This window comes from Dermacentor andersoni, chromosome 4 (genome assembly GCF_023375885.2).
Source record: "Dermacentor andersoni chromosome 4, qqDerAnde1_hic_scaffold, whole genome shotgun sequence".
Lineage (NCBI taxonomy): Eukaryota > Metazoa > Arthropoda > Arachnida > Ixodida > Ixodidae > Dermacentor > Dermacentor andersoni.
Genome location: NC_092817.1, coordinates 87,972,655 through 87,986,590, shown reverse-complemented (window position 1 = coordinate 87,986,590; position 13,936 = coordinate 87,972,655). Strand labels below are relative to the sequence as shown.

At 46.1% G+C, this 13,936-nt stretch overlaps 1 protein-coding gene across 2 annotated transcripts in view; it reads left to right on the top strand.

Moving 5' to 3' along the window:
- The window catches only part of LOC126536805 (cell adhesion molecule Dscam1-like), a 505,486-nt gene that overhangs the window by 444,850 nt on the left and 46,700 nt on the right, over positions 1 to 13,936 (top strand). For both annotated transcript variants that reach the window (XM_055074009.1, XM_055074008.1), the window contains exon 10: positions 724 to 843. In XM_055074009.1, the coding sequence (XP_054929984.1) occupies positions 724 to 843 (120 nt within the window). The remainder of the gene's footprint in view (positions 1 to 723; positions 844 to 13,936) is intronic.

The window sequence follows — 13,936 nt, the reverse complement described above, 5'->3', positions numbered from 1 at the left end:
AGGAAAGAGAGCAGAGTGAGTCGACAGAGATTCCCGCGAGCACAATGGTTAATTTTTTTTGCTTCTCCGGGGTGGGAGGACGCCCTCTTTTCTCCGCTCGGGAACCAGCCCGTCGCATCTCGGCCGTGCGGGCTGCAGTGGCCGCCGTACTACAGTCGGTGGCGTTCCTCACGCCCTTAATGTCTGCTGCCATAATGCCCTACCGAAGCTCGCTCATCTTCACTGACCTTTGCCAACCCCCTCCCGGCCCGGCCGACTCTGAGATACGGTGACGGCAGTCAGCTCCTATACCCCCGCGTCACTATACGAACGATGATTGTCTTCCTTCTTTACACCACCGCCCGTTCTTCCTTCTTCGGCTCAACGCCGTTATCTCGTGGCCTCCGAACTGCCGCTACCGGAGCGTTTGCTCTGAGCCGCCGACTACCGCTTACGGACTCGTGTTGATTCCGCGTATTTTGCCCGCCTTTATCCCGTGACTTTTCTTTCTCTCTCTCTCTCTCTTCTTTGTTATTGCAGACAGACAGAAGAAGACCCACTTACTCCTGCGTGCCTATCTCTCTTAACCTTTGTCTCTAAAACTGAGCTCCTTGATTCTTCCTTTCCCCCTGCGTTTCACGCCTTGACCTGTGTGCTCTCGCTCTCCGCCTCTCTCTTTCTTTCTCTCCCACTTTTCTCCGCGCTGCCTGCGACGGGCGGAAACACTGCGAACGACCCTGGCAGCGTCGCCGAGATGGATGAAGCAGCCGAGCGATCAATCCTCCACCAGGGGACAGCGCACGGTGTTCGATTGCGAGGCCGACGGGAACCCTCTTCCCGTGCACCGCTGGAAAGTGGCCTACGGTGAGCTGTTGTGCCCCGCCCTCTCTCACCGTGCCCGGCACACACCGCTATTCTTACGCTCTCCTACAGGCCGAGATCCCCCCCCCCCCCCCACCCACCCCTGTCTAAGTGAGGCTGCGGACAGTCTGGCACGGTTCCGTGGCGCAACCTTCGCCGCCTTATTCTTGTCGTTGCCCGCTGAGTAATACGTCAAGCTCTCCGCAATCCACCACCGCATAAGGCGGCAGAACGGAGTGAATCGCGCAGTGGCAGCGTGAACGTAGCGTTACCTCACTGCCTCTGCGATATGACGGCGTTGCTCAGACGCGAGACCGTCGAGAAGATAACATGAACGGGGAGCTTGTACTTGAGATTTATCGTGCCTAAATGTAGGCACCCGTTGTAACTTGAGCTTTCTTTTGCTGCACACGTTGAGTCGATGAGCGCCAAGATAGATCTGTGACTGAGAGAAAAAGTCACACACAGAGCTTTGCGCCAGCAGCACGTTAGTTAAGAGCAGAATTCACCTAAACTGGTATACATTAGTGGAGAGGGCAACAATATGAAGAGGTTAGAACGATCCCTCTCTCAGGTGCTCTATTTTACGCTGTGTCGATGCGCAAAAACTAGATCATTAAAATTAATTAACATATTAATTAATTAGTTAGCTAATCAATCAACTAATTATTTATTCATTTCTTGATTAATTAATTATTCCTTAAACGCAGTATTCTCTTTGATTTCGTTTTAAAATGACGTCAGCTTTCAATCTTAAATAATAGGCTACGCTTACATTACTTGATGTTTTATTGCCTTGGCCGTTTCCTTGTTTCTTTCTTCGATCTGTATTCTTTCATTTACAATTATTTTTCTCATATTACTTAGACATTCAGATTTATGTTTGGCATTTGTGAGATTGTCAACACATCATTGGCTTACTTTCTCAAGTTTCAGTTGTTTAATGAACAACAATGAGTTAATGAAAAGGTACGACTCGTGTTTCTAACATTCACTAGTGCTTCAAAGCCATGACCTAACTGCTAAAATATCTTTCTGTTTTAATGAAAGCCTTCAAGGACTGAAACAGGCCAATGTCAAACTATATACACTGCCAATACACAAGGTATGGAATGCCTGGTGCCCCTAGTCCGTCACGTAGCTGCCAGCTTTCTTGAGCATTAAGCAGAGTGTTCGGAAATTCAACTACTCCGTCTTCCCCCCCCCCCCCCCTCCACCCAAAAAAAGAAGAATGAAAGAAAGAAAGAAACGAAATAACACTAACTTTTCTTCAAAGGTTGCTTATATTACAAAGTACTTGTGTGTACACATGTTTCACAATGAACGGCGCTATTTAGAAGGGTGTGTCACAGTCGTGAAACATAAGAAATGGTTTCGCAGTTCACGTAATTACTTAAGGTTAGCGAATATTCGAGTGTTAGAATAACTGCCCTGGAGTGACACACATCCAGATATTAAGTTTCTGTGAACCGCATGAGAAAGCCGCGCCTGCAGTTCTGCACACAGAGGAACCAGTGACGACGCCACGGCATCTTAGAGCACAGCTCTTAGGCGCCCTTTGGTGGGCTGAGCGTCGGCGTCCCTCGGCGTGACCGCGCGAACGCGCTTGTGCCACTGTTCGTTCCTTCGTCGTCGTCGACTTCCACAGCTGGCTCCGATGCCGCTCATCATGCCAGCGTTCCCATACTGCGCCTCCCTCTGCGAAGGCACTGATGGCAATGGCGGCACTGGCCCACTGCCAGTCGGTGCGGTGATTTCCGTTTCAAATTCTTTGCCTCAATACATCGCGTAATGAAAACACGCGCACAGCTGCACTCAAGTTTCGCATTAGGGAGTATTGTAATCGTCGGTCATGAAGCAGGCTTCAAGCACTAAGCAAAGTGAAGTAAAAAGTGCATAAATTCTTTGGAATCGCGCATACAACGTACAGAGCAGCATTCGTTTCAATAAAGAACGAGCACAAAACAAGGATCCGAACCACATAATTGATAAACAGGCACTCCCCATAATAATGCGAAGCACTAGGCATACGTTTCCCGGTAAAGATTACTGATGCGCAAGCTGCCGCGGCGACGGCAGCTCGCGACGTGGGGAGTGACGTCACTAGCTTTTCATATATAACATAACCAGCCCAGCAATTGATTTCATTGTTGTTGTAGCCCCGCTATGGGTAGGCGTCGCCTAGTTAGGGCTCCCGAGGAGCAGCGTGAATACGAGGAGCGGCAAAGGGAAAAAGAAACAACAATAGAACCAGGGGCGGCGCGCTGTCAAACTTACCATTACTTCCATTACTACCATTACTCTAAATTACCATTACTACCATTGGTCTAAGGCAATAAAGCATTGCCTCAGCAGTCGTAGTGGAATTCAAAAGCTTCGCTTGACATCCCCTTTCACTGGGCCGGGATAACGAGTCAATTTCTTTAGCTGCAATTCTTTGGTAAATCCGAGTATCAACCTAACAATTTTTCTGGGTTAGATTTCCTTAGAAATCAACTATTAGGAATCAAGTAAATATCGGTAATCGATAGTTAAGGAAGCTGAAGCAATTACATAAGCATCCTTTTGCACTGGTATCTTCAGAGCGAAGTCATTATGTAGCCTCTATAATGCTGGTAATCCTGATTAATACCTTTGTCTTAGAAACGTAGGAGAACGTCACTTTATTTCGACGTGATCGAAGCGTTGTGAGCTATAGTATGGTACACATATTGCTTCATGTGAAACTAGAACAGAGGAAATAAGCCAGACTCTGACAAGCAAGCGTGTAGAAGTACCGCCTCTCAGGTATTCGCTCATAACCGTTACGACCGACCCAACCTCACGCGAAAATTGTGCCCTAAACGCCTTTGAACACTAACAAAGCTGTGGACGAGAATTTTAGCGCGAATTCAATTTCTAGGTTGAGCGGAGTGTATTTAGCTTTAATAAGCCGTAAGGTGTTAGCCAGAAGATGAAAAAAGAAACGAAAGTAAGTCACAAGCTACACAAGTACCTTTCGTTTTTTTCCGCATCTATACCAAATTGGAGAAGTGCTACTGCAAGAGAAGGACATGGAATTAAATTAGCGGCTCGGAAGCGAGAAACTGCACTAAAGAACAAAACCGCGAAAAGCGATATAATAGAAACGGCGCAGACGTGAAGTTTGACCTTCGACATCCTCCCCCCCCCCCCCCCCCTGCTGTCAACCATTTTTTTTTTTTCGGAGGTGGGCGGAGGAGACGAAAAACTGCGGACATTTTATTTTATGTTTTTTTTTTTGCCAGACAGCATGCCAGAAATAGAGAAAAATAAATACAGCAGCGAGCGTATCTAAGCACTTAGCGCTCTTTCAGTTCTTTGCCCGAAGAGAAAAACACCATCTCTCCCTATGCATAGTCTATCTTCTTTCTAACAAAGCCCGCCACATTTTCTCTTAGTACTGGTGCTGCTGATCCTAAAAACGCCATTAGGTAACGTCAAACGTCATAGACGCATCAGGCATCGGAGGAACTGAGAGTGAGGGGGGGGGGGGGGGAAGACGGAAAGCGGAGCACCGGCTTTTCCTGTGCAGTATTGGCGCATTTTATTTTCCATCGCTCTTGGGTTAATGTATCCTCGAGGAATATGACATCAAAGTGAACGAAAGCTTGCGTTTTTCTTGTGATCAGCGCGAGTTAGTGAAGTTGAACGTACGGCGCGTGATAGCTAAACATTTACAGCCGTAACCTAATCTCCGGCAATTTTAACACTTTCGACTCAAAGGTCGCCAAAGTGTAAACTGAGTTGCTTTTAGATAAAACCGCGGAGCAAGCCTGGTACGTACGATGATCCGAACGAAGTTATTCAATTACGAAAGACCTTGTACTCACTAAAAGGACATATTATACAGCAGCTTACTTGTAAAGCTATATTCCCAAGCTATATTCCTAGCTATTCCCAAAAAACTGCAAGAATGCAAACACTATACTAATCCACAAAAAGGGAGACGTTAAAGAACTGAAAAATTATAGGCCCATTAGCTTACTCCGAATAATCGATAAAATATTCACCAAGGTAATTTCTAATAGAATAAGGGCAACAATGGACTTTATTCAAGCAAGGGACTAGGCTAGCTTCAGGAAGGAATACTCTACAATAGGTCACATCCATGTCATCAATCAGGTTATCAAGAAATCCGCAGAGTACAATAAGCCTCTCTATATGACTTTCATAGATTAGATTAAATTATAGGGTTTTACGTGCCAAAACCACTTTTTGATTATGAGGCACGCCGTAGTGGAGGACTCCGGAAATTTCGACCACCTGGGGTTCTTTAACGTGCCCCTAAATCTAAGCACACGGGAGTTTTCGCATTTCGCCCCATCGAAATGCGGCCGCCGTGGCCGGGATTCAATCCCGCGACCTCGTGCTCAGCAGCCCAACACCATAGCCGCTGAGCAACCACGGCGGGTACTTTCATAGATTACGAAAAAGCATTTGATTCAGTAGAGATACCAGCAGTCATAGAGGCATTGCGTTATCAAGAAGTACAGACCGCTTATGTAAATACCCTAGAACATATATACAGAGATTCCACAGCCACCTTAATTCTACACAAGAAAAGTAGGAAGATACCTATAAAGAAAGGGGTCAGACAAGGAGACACAATCTCTCCAATGCTATTCACTGCGTGCTTGGAAGTATTCAAGCTATTAAACAGGGAAGGCTTAGAAGTAACGATCGACGGCGAATACCTCAGCAACCTTCGGTTTGCCGATGACATTGTTCTATTCAGCAACACTGCAGGCGAGTTACAACAAATGATTGAGAACCTTAACAGGGAGTGTATAAAAGTGGGGTTGAAAATTAACATGCGGAAGACAAAGATAATGATGAATAGCCGGACAAGGAAACAAGAGTTCAGGATCGCCAGTCAGCCTCTAGAGTGTGTAAAGGAGTATGTTTACCTAGGTCAATTACGCACAGGGAACCCTGATCATCAGAAGGAAATTCACAGAAGAATAAAAATGGTTTGGAGCGCATACGGCAGACATCGTGAGCTCCTGACTGGGAGCTTACCGTTATCATTGAAAAGCAAGGTATACATTCAGTGCATTTTACCGGTGCTGAAATATGGGGCAGAGTCTTAGAGACTGACAAAGAAGCTTGAAAACAAGTTAAGGACCACGCAAAGAGCGATGGAATGAAGAATGCTAGGCATAACTTTAAGAGACAGACAGAGAGCCGTTTGGATCATAGAGCGAACGGGTATAGACGATATTATAATAGACATCAAGAGAAAAAGATGGCGCTGGGCAGGTCATGCAATGCGCAGATTAGATAACCGTTGGACCATTAGGGTGACAGAATGGGTACCAAGAGAAGGGAAGCGCAGTAGAGGACGGCAGAAGACTAGGTGGTGCGACGAAATTGGGAAATTTGCGGTGCTAGTTGGAATCGGTTGGAGCAAGATAGGAGTAATTCGAGATCGCAGGGAGAGGCCTTCGTCCTGCAGTGTACATAAAGATGATGATGATGATGATGTCTTGTAAAGCGTGCGCACGCTTCATGTGCTCACTTGCTGCACTGAAGAGTTTTAGGCTAAAAAAATTGTTCCTGTGGGGTGCCTCCTTCAAGGGTGTCATAAAGGAGCTCAGTGGAAAAAAGAAAACCCGATAAATTGAAAGGTGCTCAGTATCCTCCCTATTATTATTATTATTATTATTATTATTATTATTATTATTATTATTATTATTATTATTATTATTATTATTATTATTATTATTATTAACATTTCGTTGGAAAAGATTAATTTCGTGAATATGGGCCTGTAAGATTTCCTGGCGTAAAAAGGTGTAATTTTTTATTGGGCAATGTTCAATAAACGGCTAGTCAAGATAATTACCGTTGTGATAACGAGACCATCGTATCGGCTATGGCCAATGGTTGATAGCACTTGAGTAAAACAAGCTGAAAGGAACGCTAAAGAAAAATATTAGCCGAGTTAGATCGATGTATTACTCGTCTAGAAGTCTATCATCGTTTTCTCTGTGTCGATATGTGACTTTTGTTGCGTAGATAATTGCCCCCGAAGGTCCCGCTGGCTGTCCTCAATTTCAACTGCCTGCGCCAAAACGGACGACTTCACGTAATCTCCACGTGACCTCCCTCTCTGTGAATCAGCCAGTGCTGACGTCACATGAGAGGTCCCATCATGGAGGAAAGAAACCAAATAGGGGAGGCGCTGACGTCACGGTTTGAAAGCCGGAAGTGCAGCCATGTTGGTGTGCCATCTGCGTTTGCGTCTACGCTCAGCTCGCCGAAGCAGATCGGCGCTAGCTTTAAACTCGCATTGCTATGATCCACCGGAAATATGCGCTGCTGACGCGCGTCAGAGCAAATCCTATGAAACATATGCAACAGTTTTAGTGAATACGTGTTCCTGTATGTTTTTCGTGGTACGTTGAAAGAAAATGAAGACCCGCGCCGTGATCACGTGAGCACCCCTGTTGCCAGCCGTCAGTACAGAGTCAAAACACAACTTTCAAACTTACACACCACACTCCAAACTCAGCTTGTCTCGCGAACGAAATGCGCTTCGAGAAAGACCTGGGCAGGAAAATCTTACCTCACTTTTCGGAGGGCGAGAGCAACAGCGAGAGTTTCACGAGCGCGGCTGCTACGGCAACAAGAATGCTTGGAACACCAGTCACAGTGCTCCTTAGCAAAAAAAAAAAAAAAAACAGCGCATCACTTCCGGCGCACTCTCTCCAACACATTCGTGCTAACCAGGGCCTCTCCTACGTTTTCCTTCCTCCATGGGCACCATAGTCCACGAGAGGCAGCGCCACTCCGATTTTTTGTATTTGTCATTTTCTCGCTTAAAAAAACTCTGTTCTTTCTACAAATGATGAATTCATTATTCGGGAAGCCCAATCTTTTTATCTAGCACTGACTCAATATTTTTCTTTGGAATCCCTTTACTAAGTACGAGACGATCACCAATAGGTGGCGTTCTCGTATATGGCGAACAAAAAAGCAGAAGCCATGAGCATTCAACAATTCCTCCGGCCCCGAGCTCATTCACTGCGACAGTAGCAGGCTCTCAAACCAAGCCCGCCATCTTCTCGAGAACAATTTGTTCTTTACGATGCACACACGGCAACGTCTTCGTCCGACGCAGTGCCGACCTTATTTGGCTTCCCAAGTGCGCGCTCAAGCGCCATTACTCTGAGCATCTCTAGCCGTACTTCATTACTCGCCGTAGACAGCAAAGCACATGATTAAGTAGACAGCGGCCTTCTTAAGTATGTCATTCCAGTTCCAACAAAGCCGTGAAAGAATATATTTTCGCGGAAACAACATTGAACTCAAAATCGATGCAGGCTACTTTGCTGTTCAAGCAAGATGGCGGCTTAGCAAAAGGCTTAGAAACAAGCAAACCTAGTCTTGTTTTTCTATGTTTTACGTTGTGATTTTCATAGGTTTGAACATTGAAAATTTTAAAATACAGCTATGGTGTTTGCTTTTCTTAGCTTCTTTCTTGACGTGAGGTGGCGCGACGTCGCAGTGACGCCTAATGGAATGCGAAGGCACTCACCAATCCAGTGAGACCCGTATAGGTAACGTACACCTTGCCGCAGCACTTGAATTTACAGCGGACAGAAGCATTAACCGGTCAGGAGTCGAGATAAGCAAGAAACGTTTAGAGTATTGTTGGAAAAAAAAATGGCTGTGGCTTAGCTAAGGTTAAGCCCAGGATGCGAAGCATACTAGCCTTTATTTTAGTTGTTGAACCACTGTTTAGCCTGGTGAACTGCTGTTGCTTGGCTATATTTGGTTCGGCTAGACGAAGAAACAACTCATGCGTTACTCAGCTTCGCCTTCAAGAGTGGAACGCGATAGCGTTCCCGTCGACCCGCCAAGGGGTGTAAGACAATGGGCTACGGCGCAGCGACTACGCGCCGCGCATTGGACTCGGTGAGCGTCGAGCAACGCAGCGTTCGGCGCGGCAACGAAATGTGCGCCTGAGCAAGCGACGCACGCCTGAGCCTTCGAAACAGCTCGTTTCTAAGGCAACACTGCATTCACTAGAGGCGCTTTTGTACCGCTTTGAAGCATCGTACTCGTGGCTCAGTGGTAGCGTCTCCGTCTCACACTCCGGAGACCCTGGTTCGATTCCCACCCAGCCCATCTTGCAAGAGTTGAGCCAAAGCCACCTAAAAACAAGCGCAGCTGCTTATATACCGCCGCGACGCCGCGAGCGACGGCGCGAGTTGGAGCCCCGTTTCTCCTCTGTCGTGACGTCACGGTGTCACGTGGTATGGCATGGGGTCAAAGGTCATTGAAGGCGACACCGCCGCGCCTGAGGAGCTGGGTTGAGCTCTAGTAATATGCTTCGCATAAAAGCAAAGAAGATATTGATACGATCGGATCCGTTACAACCATAGGCAGCGGTACGGTAGATAGAGAAGCTTTGAGGAAGATAAATAAAGACTAACGAGAGGTATACAAAAATGCTAGGGTGCTCGCTCCATTTCTTGTACAGAACGCGTCCAGCTTCAAGGCGGGCAAAACATTATGCTGTTGCGTCACCGTACATTTCATGCAAATTCACTTCGTGTTGACGTAATGTGTTCGTCGACATTGCCGACAGCGACAACCCCTTTTCCGCGCATCCTCGCCCTGGTGCAGTTAAAAGCAAAAATTCCGGGGAAATCTGACAGTTCTCTTTATTCCTTCTTTTCTTTGTCTTTCAAACTTACACACCACACTCCAAACTCAGCTTGTCTCGCGAACGAAATGCGCTTCGAGAAAGACCTGGGCAGGAAAATCTTACCTCACTTTTCGGAGGGCGAGAGCAACAGCGAGAGTTTCACGAGCGCGGCTGCTACGGCAACAAGAATTCTTGGAACACCAGTCACAGTGCCCCTTAGCACTGTGACTGGTGTTTAGAGTATTGTTGGAAAAAAAATGGCCACAGCCATTTTTTTTTCCAGCAATACTCTAAACGTTTCTTGCTTATCTCGACTCCTGACCGGTTAATGCTTCCGTCCGCTGTAAATGTATAGCATACCTCAGCAACTCAAGCAGAGTAGGTGGCTATTGGTCGCCACCCCGTTTCAACAGGAATACCAATAAACCATGAACGTAATCATCATAGTCAGCCTAGTGCGATGAAATACATCGCATGAGGTTGAAGCTACGTGGACTGTCTATGTAGACTGCCTCCGACGCTAGCTAGAATTGGAAAATGTCCAGCACGACATTGCCAAAAGCGAATGTTGAGCTATGGTATAGCCTGGTGTCTGTCACGTCCGGTTCCAATTGAGCACACTAAAACAGTATTGCAACCTTAAGGGTGCTGGTTTGTCTCATATGTAACAGCCTTAACCTTAACACTATAAAAAAAAAGCCACCTGTTTGTCAGAGAAAACGCCTACGCGCGGAGACTTCCACCGCGTGACCTACGTGACTGCACATTATACTGTCTCCGGGATTGTCCTCCTTTGCTAAGACGCTGTATTCAGGGTGGGTGCTGATTAGGGCTGGCCAATCCTGGAGGTAGTGTAACAATAAACTGCACTTTACTCAGCGAAGGACCGACCAAGTATAGGTGTGCCTAACCCCAAGCCATAGGAGAGTAGATGTAAAAAGGTTCGCTTTATTGAAGGAAGTATGGTCTTGACAACGTATATTTATTTGTTGCAACGAGCATATTTATTGCGAATTCGGCAAATCACATCGGTGCGCACCAGGGTGCCCCAACGCGCCGTTTCACCCAATCATCGTCGCCCCAGGGCGCCCGTTCTTGTGCGTGCCGAATTCGCTGATTGGCCGAATTCGCCATTATGTATCAATTGTTTTATCGCTGCGTAATGAATGAGTGAGAAAAGCAATAAGAAGGCAAGGTTGTTAACCAGTCATAACTCGAGTTGGCTATCCCACGCTGGGAGAAGAGAAAAGGGGAATAAAAAGAAGAAGAGATAGAAAGAGAGAATGGAAGAAGGTGAATGCGAGCGCGTGCGCGGACAGCACTACGCAGTTAAAGACGCTCGCACAAGCCAGTAGTTCTCAGAAATAAAAAGAAGTGTCTTCCCTGCCTTCTTAGCCGATTATCGGAGGGTGCGGCGTTTCAGTATTGTCCGCGTAATTCCGCAGTAAAGCCAGGAAACCTGTAAGGGTATTAAACATGGTAGTGTTGTCCTGCGTTTGAGCTGTTCTGCAAGAAAGCAGCAGTAGCCATGGTCAGGAAAGTCCGTGAGGGTTCGCAAGAACGGCTTCGCTTAAAAAGAAAAAGAAAAGAAGGAAAAAAGAGAAGTGTCAGATTTCCCCGGAATTTTTGCTTTTAACTGCACCAGGGCGAGGATGCGCGGAAAAGGGGTTGTCGCTGTCGGCAATGTCGACGAACACATTACGTCAACACGAAGTGAATTTGCATGAAATGTACGCTGACGCAACAGCATAATGTTTCGCCCGCCTTGAAGCTGGACGCGTTCTGTACAAGAAATGGAGCGAGCATAGTGAGCACGATTACCCGAGAGAAAGCATACAACTATATACACAGATGCAATGAAGCTGGTGAAAACGGAGGACAAACAACTGATACGTCAAATTTAAATGCGGTGCTTTAGCAATTAAACTACCGTTGCGACCATCCTCTCGTCCACGACTGAAAGGATGCTCCGCTTCTATACCACCTTGGCCGTGAACGACGCTAGCTGTAAAATTCCAAGGATAATTTTGTACACCAACAAAAACTACCTTATAACGCTTCGTGTGTGCGTCTCGACTTCTGTCCGTTTTGTCGCAAGTTTTTGCGCTAGCCACTAAAAAGAAAGTAGTCGGTGTAGACTTGCTGTTTGGAAAAGCTGTGCATAATGTTGGTAGCGCGTACGATAAGGACAACTAGAGTATCGGAACTGGGTATTGCGCACAGAGGTGCGCGTCACGTAGTCACAGAACGTCTGGCTAACTTTCGAAGGGCTGAGATCGCTACGGAGGTGCAGGAAATGTCGAGACATCGGCACGAGAATGCCGTGTAATCGCAAGCTGAACAAAAATTATCAGATGTCCCCCACACAATGGACCCATGTAAGAAGCCTGTGAGATATATAATTGCAATAAATCATATGTAAATACACTTGACCTATGCTCTAAACTCGATAGTCTATGAGTGAGGTCACTAAGTAGAAATGTAGTTTTGTTGTAGCACCCTTTCACCTGAAGGTAAAACAAACTGTCGCACATATTCCACGGAGTATCTGTCTCTCGCGAACGCGACGACCATGCTTTTGCCGCATCGTCGTTTTAAACACAGCTAAACACAGGTTCGAGAAATGTCGATAAGTACAGATTGAGTTTGACGCCCCGTAGCAACACTAGGCCTATGAGAGACGCCATAGCGGGAAGGGTCCGGACTCCGGAATAATTTTGACCCCCAGGGGTTCTTTACCGTGTCCCTAAATGTAAGCACACGAGCGTTTTTGACATTTGACCTCCGTGGAAATGGGGCCGCCTCGGTAGAGAATCGAACACGAAGCCTTGTGACCAGAAGCAGTATACACCAAATCCACTGCACCACCACGGCGGCAAGGCAGCAGTTTCACGTGCACAACATTTGAAACGCTCTCATTCCAACTCACGTTGTTATCGCGCTTATGATATCCCTTTGTATGTTGTTGTCGAATATCTTTCTTTCGCTCTCTCGTTCGTTATTTTTTCTGGTTGTTGGTCGCTCGTTGGCGTTCGGCCTTTCACCGCCAACACAAATACAATTCAATACAATACAATTCCCTTCCGCAACCAACTTAAGGGTCGCCCCCGTTCGTCGCTAACCTTAAATACGTTCAATTAAAATATCTTCGATACAAGCGTAGTTCTTGCAAACTTGTGAGATCTGGGCGTGGCACGTGCAGTGGTGAAGCAAATACTTCGTCAAACTTTATTAAATCTAGCCCTGTTTAGGAGGCTATGAATATAAGGAACGGGGGACGTTGAAGGCACGCCTTGGGAACGTCGTTGCGCCCGTAATCGACATCTCGGCACGCGCTGTCGCGCGGGAGGTTTGGGGCGTCTTAAGGTATTCATCGTTTTGTCCGGGCTGTAGCGGCAGTGTGTTTGTTCATGACAGAGAAAGCTTCTGGTCATGCATTCTTGACATGCAAGTTAGCCAAGAAAAAAACGTAGGTACTTTGTCCAGCACAGTTTACTACATAGGCACAAGTTCTTGACGCGTTCGACTAGAACAAACGTGCCCATGTGTCGAGCTCCTGTATTCAGATTTCTTGTTGTAGTTTGCCGTAAAATTCGTTTTTCAAACGTTCTAACTATGCAGCAAAACTGGTGCCACGGAGAGTTCCATATATTTGTAGGTATTGTAACCTGTGTTGTCTATTTTACGAACCAAAATTAGCAGTCTGCTCCAGAAGGCTTAACTGGTACAGATGCACTGGTTAATGGTTATGTTTCCCTGCGTAATCAGGCAAGGAAGCAACAAAGGCTACTTATTGTCCTCACTGCAACGAATGCACGCCTTCGAGCGCTAAAGCGAATAGATTTGGGACAGCGCTCGGCTATTCGTTTGCATTTACAATCACCGTCGATTGTTCCTGCACAATTTTTTGTTGCAATTTCTTTGTCCTCTTAAAGAAAACTAAATGAAAATGGAACGTCAGACCTGACCGCGGGTCTCCTAGTTTTAACTTCGCGATCATTTGAGTTGACATATGCAAAATTGTACATCAATTAGTATACGCGCTCTTTTCAAGCATATTTGAACACAAGACAGTTTGGAAGAACTTGCGGTAGATTTTTTTTTTCTTTTCAGCAAATCCAAACTCAAACCTCTATAATTAAAACATATAAAGATAAATGCGTTAACGTTTGAACTAAGTATTTATGATGTCATGATAATTTTGCCGACACTTAGTTTATGCTTTGTTACGTGACGAAGCTGCCAGAATGAAGCCTGCGTTACGGACTTCGCTTTTCTACCTTAATCGCTTCATTTCAAGGGAGAAACACCCTGCACGCAAACGATGGTCGTTACGGTAATGAGCTAGAAAACGCGTGTTTCGCTCAAGCTCACCTCGTGCTTATGTAGTTATATTCACTAAGTTATCGGTCGTGTTTT